Source organism: Propithecus coquereli, unplaced genomic scaffold (assembly GCF_000956105.1).
Source record: "Propithecus coquereli isolate 6110/MARCELLA unplaced genomic scaffold, Pcoq_1.0 Scaffold2, whole genome shotgun sequence".
NCBI classification, from domain to species: domain Eukaryota; kingdom Metazoa; phylum Chordata; class Mammalia; order Primates; family Indriidae; genus Propithecus; species Propithecus coquereli.
This window is the reverse complement of record NW_012144966.1, coordinates 3698420-3718167: the sequence shown is the minus strand read 5'-3', so window position 1 is coordinate 3718167 and position 19748 is coordinate 3698420. Positions and strand designations below refer to the sequence as shown.

The 19748-nt window shown below is 36.4% G+C and overlaps 1 protein-coding gene across 1 annotated transcript; it reads right to left on the bottom strand.

The window, feature by feature from the left end:
- Positions 1 to 2978: 2978 nt before the first annotated feature.
- On the bottom strand, positions 2979 to 16585 carry FBXO43 (F-box protein 43). The gene is made up of 5 exons (XM_012643596.1): positions 16164 to 16585; positions 12525 to 13995; positions 9887 to 9989; positions 3788 to 3991; positions 2979 to 3682 (listed from the first exon to the last, which is right to left on the bottom strand). Exons 1-5 carry the CDS (start codon positions 16246 to 16248, stop codon positions 3434 to 3436), a joined length of 2112 nt encoding a protein of 703 aa, XP_012499050.1. The 5' UTR covers positions 16249 to 16585; the 3' UTR covers positions 2979 to 3433.
- Positions 16586 to 19748: the final 3163 nt, after the last annotated feature.

Sequence of the window (19748 nt, the reverse complement as noted above, 5' to 3'; positions counted from 1 at the left end):
CATTTAGATCCCACTTTTTTGTGTATTGACACATTAATCACTGAAATAAAATATTAAGATATTAACAAATTATTAAGATAAAATTGTTCAGCTGTTATTTTATAATGGCTTACTTGGATGAAAGTTATTACAGCACTAAAATAATCTACTCATTCATTAAATATTTATCAGTACCTTTCATTTGTCTGGCACTATACTAGGTGCTAGGGATACAATGGTATTTAAATCAAACATGATACGGTCTAGGATATCACAGAGCTTACAGGAAAAGAAAGCTAACAAGTGATTTAAATAAAGTGAATCAAGCACCATGACAGAGGATGTACAAGATGCTATGCAAGTGTTACAGCAAGGGTTACAGCGACCGGTCCCAAAGGAATAACCCAGCAGCACGCAGAGAGTTGGAGAGTCAGCATTTAATCTTGCCGGTGGGCCCAGAGGAGACTTGTCTCCAAATTCTGAGCACCGCTTCCTTATTTTTGTCAGGTTTTATACTTTTTGGGGGGTTAGACATATCCAATAGCATACAAGCATAAATGGTTAACCAATTAGCAACAGGATTCAGAAGATAGCCAATTAGCAGCAATTTTTACAAGCAGTATAGTTATAACAGGCTTACAACTTTGCTTAACTGTTTTGCGGTTTTAGCTAACAGGTGCATAATTCTACTTAGCTGCCTTTGTGGTTTTAAGTGGAATTAGCATTGAAATTTCCCCAACACAAGTACACAGCTGGTGAAACTAGTCTAGTCAGTTATGACAATAACATTAATTTATAATAATTAAGGTAATGTGGATTTTTTTTTTCTGAGTAGCTGGAGCCTCTGTTTATTAAGAGACAGGATCTCACTCTATCACCCAGGCTGGAGTGCATTGGTACAATCATAGCTTACTGCAATCTCGAACTCCTGGGCCCAAGGGGATCCTCCTGCCTAAGCCTCTTGAGTATCTGCAAATACAGGTGGGCGCCACCATGCCTGGCTAGTGTTTTTAGAGAGGGGGGTCTCATTATGTTTGGTCTCAAACTCCTAGCCTCAAGGGATCCTCCTGCCTCACCAAGTAGCTGGGATTACAGGTATGAGCCCTCATGCCTGGCTACAGCCTCTGTTTAATAAAGTTGTACACAAATATCGTATGATTTTCTTCCAGTTAGCCTACCTACCTCTTGACCCCATCACAAATATAAAACCTACCAAAAAGAAACTTACCTTTTGAATTCCTACTATGATCTTTTTTCTTCAGAAATTTTATTATAAAATCATTAAAATATGTGGTATTAAGTCCTTACACTATTTCATTCATATCTAATATTTAAATCCCCAAATAAAACCAGAAACATAAAAAACTTCAACTTCGTTGTTTTAACAGTACCTGTAGTAGAGAGAACCACTTGCTTATTGTTGTTTTCTAAAATTAAATATGATAAAATCTCTTTCACCAACAAAATGAAATAAAATATTACATTCTAATAGGCCGGGTAACCACAAGATGACAAATGTGTTCACACTGAGAGAGCAGTATGACCACAATATGCAAGATACAGATTGCCTCATAATGTACTAGAAATAGGATTCCAGATTCCTTAATTGCACTACTGGCAATTTCATGTGTAAAGTGGTAAAAACAAACAAACAAACAAACAAACAAACAAAAAACACTTATATTTCCTTTCCCATTATTCTGTAATAAAATAATAAAAATTCAAAAGATATTGGGAAATATGAACATTTAAAATGATATAGAATAGACAACATTGCATTTCATTTTTTAAAAACATATCAAGGAACTGAATCTGTGATTTTTAAGATCTGAAAAGTCAACTTCAGGAATGACTTAGCTCAGGCAGAAATCAAGAGTATGAAATAGCAATAATGTTCATATGACAGATGAAGATATGGTTTGATCTGAGCCACAGAAAGAGAGGACAAAGAAAAGTAGTTTAGATTAAATAAATCAAAAAGTTTACTTTATAAATTAAGGGAATCAAGACTGGAATAAATTTCCCAAAAACAAAGAAACTTCTCTGATGGAGGAAAAAAGTTAAGTCTTAAGTGAACATTAACTAGTAATTTGATCCTGACACAGAAGATGTCTCAGGAAATTAAATAGGAATTAAAAACTGAATTTGATTAGAATCAAATAAATCAGAAAATATGATGTAAAATTCAGAAATTGTGTAACTTTTATTAAACACAACTAACATTTTACTCATATTTATGTTTGGCTTCCAAAAATCCTTTGTGGAATTAGAAAAGATATACATAAAAATTAATATTTAGCAGTTAATCAAAATTTTATTGTGAGTTAAGTATTAACTCACAATTAATTAAAATTAATTATTATAATTTGTTATATATTATATTTGAATTAATTAAAATTAAATTAATTAATTAAAATTTAAGGCAAATTTTCCCAAATATTTCTATGTCTAATTCATACTTTAAATTGATTTATTCAAATCATATATAAGAGCTGCATTTAAATCTGTAGAGTGTACACACAGATATATATACATAAGAGTTACCTAAACACAAAGAAAAAAATTCTGAAACTATCTTCAAATTTCCCCATGGTTTTAGTAATTTGTTCAACAATAGAACTTATCTCTTTTTTGCTGTTCTCCAAACGGAACATGCAACGTCAAATCATTTTTGAAGAGGTACTTCCTAAATAACTTAGTAAATCTTATTTTTAAATAAAACTATCTTTTCCAATCAGCCCAAATTTGTCAAAATATGAATACCCAGGCTATATTAAATAAATAAAATCTGTAACTATAGTTCTAAAATTTTTTAAAGTACTTATTTGAAATATATGACTTATTAGGGTTTATTAACTAAGACTCCCATTATGAATAACCACATATTTCCTATAATTTACTTTTTATATCTTCCTAGTTATCAATATTAAGTAAATTTTACTTAACTAGAAGTCTGCCCAAATATGAGAAAGATTGAAATTATAGAGTAAATTCATAGAACTTCTGAAAACATTTTATTTATATTTCATTTCAGTCAAGTACTCATTTTCCAAATCTATAAGGCCATCTGTGTCAAGTTCAAAATTTTTAGTATTATTTGGAAAACTAATTTTTAAAAATGAATGAAGAACATTTCAACACATAGTGATGAAATGCACAAATTTAAAATGTTACATAAAACAATAAAATACATGTATATGACAACACTGAATATACTTTATTTAAAACACCAAGTTATTAAAATGGGTAAAAATGACATAGTAAAATAAAAGTTTTTCAAAACTCATCACTTTAAAGAAAACATACAATGACATAGATTCCAATATATACAAACTAGAAATAAATCATCATCTGTCATTAATGGGAAGATTTGCACATGTTCAAAATATTCATAATTTTACGTCAGACAAATAAAACACTGCATGGGGGAATGCGTCTTTTATATTTAGTCTCTTTAGAGGCGTTTTAAATTCCGCTTACTCTGGGCACTTCCTGGGAGAGCATCTTTTCTAGTTCTTGACTTTGCTGCTTCTCTACTACATTCTTCAGACCCATGATAAGCACACAAACATAACACACAAAAGTCAAAACCGCAGGCTGTGCGGCTACACAGTCCCCTTTTCTTATATGGCTGGTACTTAGCAGGGGATTGGCACCTTGGGCAAGGTTTTAATGCTTCATCAATAAAAAGCGTTTTGGCAACCTGCAGTAAAAGCATATACACTAAATCTTCCGGTTTCATACAGAGAAGAGCTTTATTTCAAACTCTGTAAATATTTATTTCTAATAACTTATGATAAATACTCACCTTAACATATTCTTCCTGTTTACTACTTAAGTGAGTAACAGAAGAGCTTGCTAAAGGTGTCAAAACTTCTCCCCAGGGAGATAATGTTGACACTTGCTCTTTCTGAGAACTGGATGTCCTAGCCTGAGCTTGCACAGATCTTAAAGCTGAGCGATTTAAAAGATGGAGCCGAGTGGCAGCATCCTCGACATTTAATACAGCTCCCTGTGGTAAAAGACAAGAGGAGTCAATAGCTTTCTGATGCACATGTATTAAATGCTTGGAAGTGGTTTTATACCACCAGAATTTTCTCCCTAGACCATTCCTTTTTAGGAAAAAAACAAAAATTTTTTTTTCTCATCTAACATTTAAAAGTCAAAGAACTATAAAAAGAAAAAATTAAAACAATAAATTCTAGCTCTAAGTTTGCATGATTGGTTATTTTTCCATTTATTTTAAGCAAACTTTTCCTGAAAAGGGCCAGATAGCATGTATCTATTTTAGACTTTGTAGGCCATATAGTTGCAGCTACTCAACTCTGTGGTCCTGGGGAAAGCAGCTGTAGACAAGAAGTAAACAAAAGAGTGGGGCTATGTTCCAATGAAGCTTACTTTAAAAACATCGGTATCGTACAAGTCTTGGCCTATAGACCACAGTTTGCAACCCCTGTGTTAAGCCAAGCTCTAAGAAGAAGTGAATCTTTTGAAAGTTTGCTATGGGATATTATGAAATTCTTTGAAGGTTTCTTACCTTAGCCACATGTCACAAGAACAGTAGGACTGGTTATACCATGAAGCCCAATTACTTTGGCTGATTTTTGCAAATACGTGGTGCTGATTCATTTCTACAGTTAAATTTTAAACAGCTTTGATATTGTAAAAGGAGAAAAAATCTTTCTCATCTGAACTGGATTGCCACATTACTCAAATATTCAGTCAAGAAATATGTTAATTAGCTTGATTGTGATAATCATTTCACAATATATACATATATCGAAGCATCATGTTTTATACCTTATATATAATTTTTGTCAATTATACCTTAATAAAGCTGGAAAATATAAAAATAATTAAAAATTAAAAGAAATATGTTCAATGAGTAATCCTTATAGTCTATTTTGTTAAGGTTGGTAATGGGGAAAAAATAATTAAGTTTTTAAAAAACAGATTGACATTCTTAACCAATTATCAAAATAAAATGTAGTATGGCCTGTAATTCCAGCTACTCAGGAGGCTGAGGCAGGAGGATCAATTGAAACTAAGAGTTCAAGACCAGCCTGGGCAACACAGCAAGACTCTGTCTCTAAAACAATGAAAAAAAAATTAGCTGGGTGTGGTGGCGTACACCTGTAGTCCTAACTGCTTGAGAAACTGAGGTGGGAGGAGTGCTTAAGCCCAGGAGTTCAAGGCTGGAATGAGCTATGATCATGCCACCACATTCCTGGGCAACAGAGTGAGACCCTCCTTAAAAAAAAAAAAAAAAAGTACTACCAGTGAATTTCCTTACATGTCCAACTTCGATTATGTTTCCTCTCCCTTGATAGTCTCCCTTTGCTGCAATTGGCTCCTAACTGTGGAAAGAGCTAAAAGCATGAGAAATTACAGTAGGATAAATACAAGAGATGAGGTTAGCTGGTCTTGAAGAATCACATGATTAATAGTTTAAAAATATATGCATAAATGTAATGAATAAATGTTGGTCTTCAGAAATTAGAATGAATACCAATTGAACATGCTGAATTTACCAATTATCTCGTGGACTTAATACATCTCTTTATTCTACATTTGTATAAATGATTTCCAGCCTAGGCCACAGCGCATGTCCTAAGAAAACACTAAAAGGAGAATACGTACTGGGTTTCAATGCAGTTGGTAAACACAGTGATTATGCATGCACCAAAAAAATGAAGATATGATGTTGGAGCAAATTTCAGCCACAGAAGAAACATCCATTCACTTAACAAATATTTATAGAACACTGACTAGACGTCAAGTGAATAAAACAGTCTAAACCCTGTCCTCGTGAAGCTTAAAACATGTGCTATGATACTATCTTTGAACAAGAGGCAAAGCAGTCAACAAACACACACATTCATGAGTACCAAAAATTTGCACAATATAGTTATCATCACATTACCAGAAAATATTTAAATGTGAGGGTGGAGTCATCTGATGGTTGTTCATTTCCACAAATATGAAAGAACAATGAAGAATACATTAAGAAATTCAATAGAAAAGGTGTGGTATTCTAATTCTAATGCTCATTCTCACTGTTCCCAAGAAAACAGATAAAGTTGAGATCAACTTACACACCTGTTCTGTTCTGGATCAGAAGTTTTCAGTAACACTAAGTTTTCAGAAACACTAAGTGTTTCAGTAACACTTGTATGTGAGGAAAACCATCAAACAACTTCCTTTTATAATTGTTTTGGTAATGATCCATTGGGATAGCTTAAGAAGAAAGCAACCAGTCCACATTGGAATAGAAGGGCAAAGGGCCCCAGGAAGGAGGTCACTGAGAAACAGAATAAACAGGTAGAATACCTGATTTGTTTGGACTCACACAGAGGAGACTTTCAGTTCTGGTGGATAATGGGAGATGAATCGGGGATCTGTGTGGAGAAACACTAAGAAGAAAGAAAAGGAAAGGAAGAAAGAAAAGAAAGAGAAAAAAGGAAGGAAGGAAAGAAAAGAAAGAAAAGAAAAGAAAAAGAAAGAAAAACTAGACAATTATTAACTCTGAAAAAAGTTATACAGGAAAGAATGTGTAATATACAACATGTTGCAGCTGTGAAAAAGTAATAATAATCTCAACACAGTCTTATTCATGTCAGCCCCTAATTTGGATTGGTGGTGTAATTATAAGATAAAAGAAAGGAATTTAGGGGGGGGGTTAGGTAGGTAGTGATAGTAGTGATGAAAGGTTAGAGAACTAACCTAATCCCTATATAGGAAAAAATAAAGAAACAGCAGTAAAAGCCATTAGTTAGAAATATGGAGGGAGCATTGAAAGTGATTGCCTTGATTGGGAAAGAATCAAGAGCATGAAGAGAGAGCACAGGAGAATGGTGGGTTTTATTATAAATGTAATAGTCCGATTTGACTTTTTAAACCATATACTTGTATTACTTTTTAAAAAGTTCTGAAAAGCAAAACAAAATAAGAAAAAGAGTTTAAGAAAGGAAAAAAAGTATAGTTCTTTAAGAAACCAAGTTTTTTTAAAAAAACGATGCCTACAATATGAGGATAGAATATTTTATCTGGAATTAACCTGAAGGTAATGTGCTGACACAGCACATGTTTCTTCCTTAGAGGAGCTAAGGAACATAGGCAGCCAAACGTTTAAATATTAATGGTGCTTGATTAAAAAACTGTTTTTTTTAAGTCTGTCCCTAGCATGTAGGGCAGCATTCTAAATAGGTATATTAAGAAGGCAATTAATATCTTCACTGATATTAGGTTATTAAGTATGAAATGTGCGATTTCCTTAAATACTAACTTTGACAGTTGATATCTCTGATATTTCACTTTGACGCTTCTAGTTTTATTTTATAATGAAGGTACATCCTCAGTCTTTCTACTGCATGTTTTGTCTTGTGATTATTTTTCAAAAATTTTTTTTAGAGCAATTTTGTGAAACCATGTAAAAAAAGTTGTGTTATTTTCGAATGTGAGTTCTGTTGTGGAACCAATGCAGCACAGAGCTCAAAATATCAACAAAGTGTTGGGGAAGGATGTGGCTAATGAACACATAGTACATCGATGGTTTGAGAAGTTCCATTCTGGTGATTTTAATCTTAAAAATGAGCCACGTGGGCAACTTGAGACCAAGGTGGATAATGATGAGCTGAAAGCTGTAGTGGAAGCAAATCCATCTCAACCTACGCGTGAATTAGCAGCAAGGTTTGATGTTACAAATCCAACAATATTGGACCATTTGAAACAAATTGGCAAGGTAAAGAAGCTGGATAGATGGGTTCCAGATGAATTAAACAAGCATCAGAAGAGAAATCGTCTCAAGCTTGCCTTTCTTTGCTGTGACAACATAAAGACAAACCATTTCTACACCATATTGTTATGAAAATGAATTCTTTTTTTTTGAGACAGAGTCTTGCTCTGTTGCCTGGGCTAGAGTGCCGTGGCATCAGGCTAGCTCACAGCAACCTCAAACTCCTGGGCTCAAGCGATCCTTCTGCCTCAGCCTTCCGAGTAGCTGGAACTACAGGCATGTGCCACCATGCCCGGCTAATTTTTTCTATATATTTTTAGTTGTCCAGCTAATTTCTGTCTATTTTGAGTAGAGACAGGGTCTCACTCTTGCTCAGGCTGGTCTTGAACCCCTGACCTTGAGCAATCCTCCTGCCTCGGGCGCCCAGAGTACTAGGATTACAGGCGTGAGCCACCACGCCCAGCCTGAATTCTTTTTGACAATCGCAAGTGTTCAGCACGATGGTCGAATAAAGATGAAGTGCCGAAACACAGTCCAAAACTGAATATTTATCAAAAAAAGCTAATGGTGACTGTTTGGTGGTCTAGCACTGGTATTGTCCACTACAGCTTCATGAAACCTGGTCAGTAGATTACAGTGTATGTCTACTGCAACCAATAGGATGAAATGATGAAGATGCTTGCGATTAAGCAGCCAAGATTGGTCAATAGAGACAGGCCAATCCTCTTGCGAGACAACACTCGACCACGTATCGCACAAACAACGCTGCTCAAACTACAGAGGCTGGACTTGGAAACTCTCTGTCATCAACTGTATTCACCAGACCTGGCACCAACTGACTACCACTTCTTCCAGGCTTTGGACCACTTCTTTCAAGGAAAAATATTCAATTCTCACAAGCTGTGGAAAATGCCTTTTATGATTTCATTACCACTTGCTCTCCATGCTTCTTGGCTGCTGGCATAAACAAGCTACCATTAAGATGGCAAAACTGTGTCAACAGTTTGGGTGTATACTTTGATTAATTGGACTGCTTCTTGTTCGAGATATAATAAACTAAACTTTTGATTCGAAATCAGATATTTCACATTCAATGACCTAATATAATCTCCCAGAGCCAGCAGCTGCAGCAGTTAGTAGCCAGGAGCTCTGAATAGATGAGAAGGTAAAACTTTTCTTCAGAATAAAAAAGAAAGTCAAAGTTTTAGTTAACAGCAATCCCTAATATTTCACTGTAATGAGAAACCTACCAGTCTGTATCTAGGTGTTCATATTTGTTTCTGTTATACTTCATCTCAATTATTATATTTAGTCAAATTAGAAATTTACTTACAGTATGTTATTAAATAATTTTTAGTAGAACAAGAATAAGAGAACTCTTAGAGTCTCTTTTGGCTGGAAAGTTGAATCTACAATCAAACAGGAGTTACTAGAGTAATCAGAAGCCTGTTACACAAAGTAGTGTGTCTGGGAAGAATTCATCAGGTTCTGTAAGACTTTTCTTGTAACTTTAAAGCCAGATCTCAAATCCTCAAGGGAATACAGGTACAAATCTGCTATGCTTTCTCACCTACAGGCCTGTATATGCTATTCCCTCCTCCCCATCTTCTTCACCTGGCTAACTGCTAGCTCATCATTCAAGTCTCAGCTGAGATACACTTCCCTTGATTCCCAAGTAAACACTCCTTTGAATCCAATAAAACTCTGAGCTTTCTCTAACACACCTGCATCGTAGTCACCTGTTTACTTGTATCACCCCCAGGGTATGAGCTCCAAGAGGACAGGGACCACATCAGAAATGTTCACCATTCTAATCTGAGCAGCTGGCACAGTTCACTGGCATGTACTATCCACTCAAAAGACTGGATAAAAATGTTATCAGGGCATCTAATTACGAATAGGATCCAGCATATCATTGGTATTCAAATGCCACTTACAGCACATACACTTAAACAGCATCAAAACCCAACAAGATGTTCTTGATGCTAGGTAGTCTATTCCACTTAAGACTAGGTGAACATGGAGTATGGGAAAAGTAAAGAGTTTATGAGTGAATGTCTGCTAAATGCAAAAGCATAAAAGATAGCAGGAAAACCAAATTAGGTTGTCTAGCAGTATGGGATTATTACATATTTATAAAAATCCATTTTAGAAAAGTATTATATACATTACCTCAGAATCTGTTTTCAGTTGTGTGATATAAAATTTCCTCCTCCGATTTGCTCTCTTATCTTGAACAACAATTTCGCGCCAATTTCTGCTTACTTTCCAAACACTATAACAAAAAGATCAGTCCTTATATTGTACATGTTCCATAAGATTAACACTTTTTGTGTTTGGTAACTAGTAAGAAAAACTTGTTTTAAAGATTCTGGGCAGTAAATTTAAACCTAAAAATTTACATTAAAAATATGACCTTGCTGTGCATAGTCAATCCTAAAAAATATATTTCAAAATAAAAACATGACTTGGTCAACATTGTTGTGCCATATTGAGTTACCATATGAAAGAATTCCTATTAAAATATTAAGTATATTTCAGCCTTACATTGAGAGATTACTATTTTATAAATGGTCATATAAAGCCAATGTGGGTCCACTGGGAGACTGATTAAGAGGATTTAACTCCAAATGTGGCATTAAGATGAAAAATTTGGAACACGGTGTGCAGGAAATGATTATCCTCTGTAGCACAAGAGGTTTTATCAATTTCTCCTATTACTGTGTTTAACAAATCTGTCATTTTGATTAAATAAATGTAAGAACAATTAATCCTTCATTGGCAGTACTAAGTGCCAAATCATAAATACTATTATGGGTAGCAACACAAAGTTCCTATTTTATTAACTCAAGTTTCTGAGGAGAAAGCAGCTAAAGAAAAAACACAATTTTTGTCCAGTGATTGTTTATTTATCAATAACTTTGACTATATTAATTGTTAAAGAAAAAGTAATCCTCAACTGTTAAGCTAGTCTTTTTAATTACTCTGCTTTAACAAATCACTCAAAGGGAAGAAGGTGAGGGATAAGAAGATTGAAAAAAAAGTCACTTGCTATGGAGGGCCCCAGATAATGCTTGAGTTGTCAACACTACTATTCTTCCAGCTACCACGGCCACTTCAGTTGTCATTGCCTCTCAATGCTGCTCAAACTAAGCTGATATATGTGCCTTATCTCAGGGGGAAGGAGAGGAATAGGCAGAAAGTCACCCATTAATGGGGAAGAAATGAACTATATAATTGGATATTGCCACAAATATTTCAACTGACCATCAACTCTCATGTTACCAAGAATGACACTGCTAACAGAGATACCCATTCTGCAGTGCAAATGCTGTAAGTTTTAAGTATGGAGGGATGGCCAGGAGAGGTAATTGTAGAAATATGACTGAATATCAACTGCTAGCACAAATGACCACCCAAACGTGTCACCTGATTTTTTATGTTAACTGGTCCATATGCAATATAAAATAACATTCCTATATCTCAGCCATCTCCTTAATTTTTTAAACAAATAACTTATCTTTTGAACATTTTTAAAAGGCATACATCTATGGGTGCACTAATCTGTTTATTATCCTATTTGGGTTACACCACATATGTTCCTGATCAACTCTATTGTAAAAGGCCTTAAACTTTAATAAGAGTTTGTGGAAAAATACTGGATTAGAAATTCAAGAGCTCAATTGTAGACTAGATCTATTCCTATCTCTTTGAGTGACTGTTGGCAGGTCACTTAACTTCTGGGTCTCAAGGTTCCTCACCTGTAAAATATATGATTGAACTAGATATCTCAGAAGATTTCTAGCTATGGAATTCTACAATCTCTACAATAGCCCATAATTAATGTATGGAAGAAAGGTGAAGACAGGCTTTAATAGAAGTACTGGCCATAAAAACAAGAACTCTATGAACCAAACTCTTGACATATACCTATCAAGATCTCCCCCAACCATCACCTTGCAGAAATCCTGTTTCACATGACTTCCCTCCTTCCTGGCCATGGCATTCCCAAGGTTCTTGTCTTCTGATAGCTCTGCAACTCCCCCAAATTGCCAGCATGAACACAGACTCATTTTAGTTATTTGTAACCCCACCTCCCACCCTCAATACTCCTAAATGTCTTAGTCTTTCTTTAATTATGTAGCAGCATTCAATCTACTGGAATATCTGTGAACACAAATTCTTCAGTTTTCAAATTCTTGAAATTCCCCAAAGTAATTAACTTTCACTGCTGTGTTAGCCATGACAATGAAATAATCCACATTTCTTTGATCTCTGGAAAGACCAAAGCCTAAAATGAAAGCTAACCATTGTTCTTGGATTCTAGAATTTAAATAATTAAATGGTATCCTTTGTATGTTGTCATTTCTCAGCTACCACAATGCTTTACATTATTTCTGACCAAGTGTCATAACTTTAATACAATTTGCAGTCTGACAATAGGATTTGAGGTGTTAAATAAATCATTAAGCAACTTCCATGGAATAAAGCTTGTCATCATGAAAATTTAAAATTCAACTTTTAGTAACTCTCTTTCCAAATGACAGTGATAAGAACTATAACTACTCAAAAAAAGACTATATTGTTGCTACTAAAGCAGGCTTTTACATAGAAGGAACTATACTATCAAGCTTTATTGGGAGGTTCACTTAAACCATCTTTGATGTAGTATAAGACAACCAGAGATAGAGATAATAAAACAAAACAAACAAACAAACAAAAGAATAGGACAACCACTCAAATCACAGAAAAATTTTCCAACTTAAAAAAACATAGAAGTTTTATTTCATAAGCAACTTTTATTTCTTACCTGCATAGGCTTTCTGCAGTCAAGGAATCTAAAACCATAGCAAGAATATGCTGTAAATTTCTATATTTTAATTCTGTTAAGATGTCTAGTTTTTCTAAACCCATTTTCTTGCCAATCAGTCCTGCAAGTAAACACTGCAGTACAGCTATTTTCCCCCCATCCCTTTCTTCTAAGAATTCGTGTGCACTGTTTTGCTGAAATCTTTTCCTTTTACTTTTCATAAAGAGCTCATGCACTAATTGCAAGGCTGGGGTCTTTGATAAATTCTTAAAGCTTAAAGTCAAATCCCCACTCTTATCACTGTTTAGCTGACTCTCTGAGATGTCAGAAGCAGCTGCTGGTCTTGCTTCAGAGTCAGAGTGGATGGTCTGCTTTTCCTCTTCTGTCTCTGACTGTGAGCCTTGCTCCCGAAGGGTGGACAGTCTTCTTGTCCTTACAAGACGCCTTGACTTTCTTATAGTGTCCCCCACTTTGAGAGTTCCCTTATGTTTCTGAAGCAACTCATGAAAAGAACCCTCTTGGTCAGAGAGGGAATCTTCTGATTTATCCAAGCTAAGAGAGTTAAAACCACTGTCTTCAGGAGTTGAAACATTGCCTCTCACTTCAGTTGAAGGAAAAGGTGCTTGACTTGCATTAAATTTAATATTTGCTACAAGATTACTTACTGGAGTCACAAATATGTCTTCACCTGTTCCACAAGTTGTTCCACTAATAGAGGAGCCCAGAAGTTCGTGATATGTATTCTCATCACTAACGCATAAACTGCTATCGCTAAAGTCACGTGTGATAGAGTCTTTAAAATTATTGCCCTGAATTGGAGATATACATTCAACTTCAAATAGGCTATCATCTTTAGAATTATCTATTGTGGAAGTCTTTTGTTGAGAAAAATTAAGTCTCAATTTTTGACTACTTGAAGTCACTTCTTCTGTTTTTAAAGTACTCGTAACTAAAGAGCTAAAATAATTTTGCCTTGGAACACCTGAAGCACTGCTTGTAATATTTTTTTCTAAATTGAGAACTTGGTTTACACTACTTTCTAAAGAACTATTTTGTGATTCAGAGTCCCCCTTTAGAAGAGAGAAAGCTACATCCAACCTTCTGCGCAGTAAATATTTTTTCCCACTGATTTTAGGAGTTTCACAAAGTTCTGGGGTTTTATCCTCTTCCTTCCTAGAGAAGAGAAATTTCTTTTGTGGAGTGGGAGACTCTAGTGGCAAGCTCAGGCCTGAAGTTTCAGGATGCTCATGGATTAATGTTGGGCCTTTTTCTTTCTTTCGAAAAAATTCTTTATCTGTATTATCAAAGCTGTAAGATTTTAACTCATTATAGGCACTATCTTGAAATGAAGATGTGGAGAAATCTCTGAAGTTGCAGTACTTGAAATTGACAGTAGGAGAGTCCACCTCATTTCCCGTTCCAGTGCCAGCTTGACCTGAGTGCCTTTGTGACATCTTCAAAATCTCTGTTTCTATAAAGCGAAAAGAAATTTATTCTTTTTTGGATGAGTAGCCAGGCAGCTTACATCAAAATACATGATTTGTTAGGAATACAGATAATAATGGGGAAAATTGTATGGCAATTTTAAAAAGTTACTTTAAAAAACCAAATCTACTCCTCAATGAACTGATGTGTATCCTACTTAACACAACTTCTTGACATCATAAAACATCATAAAATTTTCAGGTTACAAATGCTCTCAGATCACTTGACTTAACCATAGTAAGTATGATGCACAAATTTTTTTGAACTACCCTTAAGGAAAAAACCTAGCAGCATCATTTTTAGATTATTTTATTACCTTATGATGACTTTAACAGAACTAAAGTACATAAACTTAGTTTTAATATTCTAGCATATGTATGCTAGTCTATTTCTTTTAAAAGTTCTGGGATGTAAATAAAACTACTTAAAAAACACTATATGTGACTTTTTAAACATGACTTTGGGAAATATGTCAAACTATGAGTGCTGCCACTAGATCTAATGCAGCAATAGGCTGAACTCCAGCGTAATGTTGTTCATACACATAACACAGACCTGTTGCAGAAATCTAGTCCCCATGACCATTCACAAGGTCTAAATTCCCAGACTTATATCTTTACAAGGCTCTAAATTACTGACACATTCTTCTTGAGCTAACCAAAATAAACCACTGCACCCTAGATACAGGGCCATTTCAAACTTGGTATGTTGTACTCATTCATGTTTCAGTTTCCAAATATTTTGAGACACAAGGCCCAGTTGCTGGCTTGAATTCACAGATAATAAGCAACTATGTGTGAGAAAACCACCCTTTATAATATTCTATTTTTTTTTAACAACAGAGACCCTGTTCTTGCATATAATATTCTTGAAGTTGCAAATAAAGAATTCAACACAATTACTTAAAGAACAGTTACTTGGTAATTATTTGAGCAAGGAATATCAGTAGGAAATATTTTACTCCTTAACCTTTTGAACAGTAGCATCATATTCCTTCTTTTTAGAAATCTGAATTAAATCTTAACTCAAAAAAGCTAAGAAAAGAAATTTATTATACTTTTGATATTTCTCCAGATTATTCAAAAGGCACTTGGAAAATTGTCATTCCTTCAAAGTTTTCTCCAAGCTAAATGGCACAATTTTTCTGTATTAAAAGATCCTGGGAAGATATATTTTAATTGACTGTCATGGAATAGTAATTTATTTAAATCTAAGCTATATCAGTTAAATATGTGAGTGAATGAGCTTTGTTATAAAAGCAAACTGCTACTGTAAACACAAAACGAAATTATTTCTTTATGGTATAATGATCATTAGAAAATCATTTTTGCTGGGAAAAATATCTACATGTTTTTTAACCTTTTAAACCTATACTCCTTTTTGATAAATTTCACACATGTCCTCTTCTGCTACATATTCTCTCAGATCACTAACTTCTGCACATGTTCATGAGCCATTATTATCATCAAACTCTGCTTTCTAGAATTTGTACTGTTTTAAAAAAATTTTTTATTTCCAAATATTAAATTAATAAGAATGTGTTTTAAAATTACATCTCCACCCACGAACTGTTTCCACACCTGAGAATCATTCTATTAAGTAACAGCTTTCACTCAATTTGATAAAATTAGGTCAGAGTCCTTTTAAAGTTAAAACAAATGTAACTATTCCGCCACTTCACCACTAGGTGTCTCACCATGCTGGAAATCGGGAAACTGAAAGGCAAGTTACTAGAAACAAATTGGGATCCCCTTCCCCCAAAGTCCACAGGTTACTTGTTATGACCAGAAAAAAATGGTTTTTTTTTCTGTTGATCTACACATTTGAAGTTGCCTCCAACGTGCTTTCTCTCCTGTCATTTTCATCTGTCGACTACACCAAGGCACTGGTCTCAAAACTTAATGTTATTTTAAGATTATTCATGTGAAATCACGGGCTTATTTTAATGACTCAACAGTTTACTGATGAATCAAACAAGTCTCTTCGATATTCACTTTTTAAAACCAGGTTCCAGACAAAGGGTTGAGAAAACTTATCTCCAAAGTGCTCTTTTAAAAAAAAAGAAAAAACACCTATAGAATCAGGGAATGAAATGACATTATTTAACTGTATTACAACCAAATTTCCTTCATTTGTTAAAGCGAAAAATCTTACCATCAGCAAATCTTGAGCTACTAGACGTCAAAGTTATGTAGGACTCCAAACAAGAAAATCTCTCATCTTTGCCTGTAAAATTCATGCCAAAGAAAGGCCACCTAAAAACTTTAGTTTGAACAATTAATTAAAACGTCCAGCAGCTTGGTGAAAGCTAAAAGTTGAAGGGGACATAGAGTACATGCTGCAGGGATTATTTTTAACACTTGAAAAGGCCTAAATCATTTTGAATTTCCTCAGCCCTCCAGACAACAGTAATCTTAATATCCTTGTTTTCTCCAACTAGTCTCAGAAATGAGTAAATTTCCCAAATTCGGGTTCCTGAAAAGGCAGTGTGAACTGCAGCGTTGTCATTTACGGGGCGAGGTGCTATCAGCGGGTAGGTGGGTAACGGCCTCACCGGCGTCGGAGATCCGCTCGGCCTCCGGCGACCTTCCCCCTGCCGGGCCGGCGCAGACTGCTGGGGGCGGCCGAGGACAGTGGGAGTCACCTGGAGCGCAGGGAGCGGGGAAGCAAAGGGCTGCCGTGCGCCTCCCAAGTCCCAGCACCTGGAAAACAGTGGGGCTCGGGCTCGGGGACCTGGACGCCCAGAGGCCCGCTACCGGGCTCAGAGCTGTGTCTCCCCTCCCGCCCACCTGGAGGCCGGGTTGCGGGCCGGGCGGGGAGCGTCTAGGGCCCGGAGCCAGGCAGCCGCTCCTGGGTGCGCCGGGGAGGAGCCTCGGCCTCGCCCCTAGGGATGCCCGGCTATGGCAACCCCCACGCCAGCTCCGCGCCGGCCGCCGCGTTTCCCTCCTTCGGTTTGAACTGCCCGCCCCGAGTAACCGCTACGCCCCGCCCCGCGCCGCCCCTTCCCCCTGCTCCGCCGCGCCCCGCCCCGGCCGCCCGCAGGCCCTGGCCTCGCTCTGCCTCTAGCTCTCACTCTTCCACCCGGCCCAAGCCCTCAAGGACTTCCTAGTTTGAAAGGCTCTTCCTCTCCCCTTCCTCACTTTGGGAAGCATTATTGTATTTAGAAAGGCTAATGTGTCCCACAGCGGCATGCCATTAGGAATAATGTAGGAGAATATTCACTTGAAAATGTTTCTGCAACCTACCGAGTGTAAAAAGCAGGTTACAAATTGAATGGCTCCTTTTAGATGAAAAGTGTAGATGTACACAGGATCAGGTCTGAAAGGTATGAATAACTTGGTTACACTATCTTTGGACAGGATTATGTTTGTTTTCCAGTTGTCTTTTTATCTGTATTTTCTTCTCATGTTTCTACAATGAATATATATGAATTTTGTGTATATACATAAAAAAGAAAAAGGCTATTAATAAAAAACAGACTGAAATGTGTTCATTGTTTACAAATATCCCCTTTGTGGCATCACAAACACCCAAGTACCTTCAATGCCAGATACATTTTTAAATCCTAATTTTCATCCAATATTTACTGAGCTATAGATGCCAGGCACAGTCTTATGCTCTTGACATCTTCCCTAGTATCCTTTTACTGGCTTCTTTTCCTCGGCCTAATCCCTAAATGAGATGTCTCATGTCAGCATTTTTCTTAGTTTATCATCCCTTGCTTATATAATTCTCATTCAGATCTTCAGCCATAACTTTTTTTTTTTTTTTTGAGACAGAGTCTCACTCTGTTGGCTGAGCTACAGTGCCGTGGCATCAGCCTAGCTCACAGCAACCTCAAACTCCTGGGCTCAGGCGATCCTCCTGCTTCAGCCTCCCGAGTAGCTGGGACTACAGGCATGCACCACCATGCCCGGCTAATTTTTTCTACATGTTTTTAGTTGTCCGTCTATTTTTAGTAGAGACGAGGCCTTGCTCTTGCTCAGTCTGGTCTCGAACTCCTGAGCTCAAATGATCCTCCCGCCTCGGCCTCCCAGAGTGCTAGGATTACAGGCGTGAGCCACTGTGCCCGGCCCAGCCATAACTTTTAAACCAGTAACAGGTGCCACCACCACTCTCCTGTGACTGGACACTTCTCTATCTGGAAGTCCCTTGGTCATCTAAAATCGAACTCATTAACAATTATTAAGTTCCAACTATATGCCAATTATTGGGCTAGGTACTGGATATATAATGCTGAGGAAGGCACAGTTACTCTCATTAAGGGGCTCACTGGTACAGTGCAAATGCTAAAACAGAGGAACAGTAGTAGCTCAAAGGAAAGAGGGACCTGCTAAGCCTACTAGAGAAGAGGGTGCAGTGCCAACTTCATAAAGACCATGACATGAGGTAGATTTAGATGGAAAAGTGGCAATTTAAAAGGCAGATAACAGAGAATTCCAAACCTAAAACAAAATGTAGAAGAGCAGGAAAATTCCAGACTCAAAACAAATTGTGCAAGAGCAGTTGGGCACATTAGAGAAACTGCAAATAATTTGTTATAGCTGGAAACTAAGACTTGTTGGGAGAAAGGGCATGAGGAAATTCTTGAGAAATGAAGAAACCAAGTCTTGGAGAGTTCTGGATACAAGTTAAGAGTCTGAAGTTTATCCTCTAGGTAATGCAGAGCATTTTAGAAAGGACACTCTGGTGGTATAATGGAGAAGAGAAGGAAGAGAGGTGAGGGTGGCTGCAGGGAGACAAGTAGGAAGCTACCATATCTCCCCAGTAGATAGTGGGGGTGGAGAAGAACCTGAACTGGACATATTCAGTTGGCAGAATCAACTGCATGGGGCAAGGAGCAAAGAGTACAGGCTTGAGAGAAAACAAGATGAATTTAGTGGGAGATTGTTAAGTCTAACGTACCTGTAGCATTTAGGTAAGGAATTCATTAATTACACATTCTTCAAGACAGCACCTCTCTGAAGCCTACCACACCCTCCCAGGAAGAGTGAGTAGTACCCTCTCCAGCTCGTCAAACAAATCTCTGTTACAGCCATTTTGCCCTTCCCTGCCCAGCATTTGCAATCCTGCTGAATTCTGCTGAATTTTCTCTGCGTAATTTATTAACTTCTAAAATCCCATCTTATCTACTTATTTAATGTCTGCTCCCCATCCCTATCTCAACGTTAACAGGACAGGGAGTTTTGCCTATTGTTAAATAAAATCCACATAATTCCAAAGCACCATTTAAACATTGTCCTTTTCTTTTTTTCTCCAGTTTATTTATTTTTCTTGAGTTATTTTATTACAATGGAAGAGTAAAAGAGTATATCATAACTCCTTTCACTCCTCCCTGCCCCCAAAAGGGAAAAAAGGTACCTGGTTATATATAGCTTGCCCTGGGCTTTATTTATATACTCCAGATTTAAACCACTGAGATATATTTTCATATTCTTTACCCACCACAGTCTTTTGCCTTTTTTATTTCCTTTCTTGGATTGGGTGTCATATCATCATTGACTTCGGAATTCTAAAACCCATCTGCTTTCCACAAGATCTAATGCTTCTTGGTAGGACCACCCAATAAAACATGATGGAAGAGTTTCCCAATTACCATAACATTCAAGCTATGCAGATATACTTAAGTGAATATGATTAAGGAAAAAGGAAAGAGATTCAGGGAAAAAGTAGCAACTTACATCTCCATAACCATATTATCAGGAGTTAAAAGTGCTACTGTCCAGGATGTCAAAACAA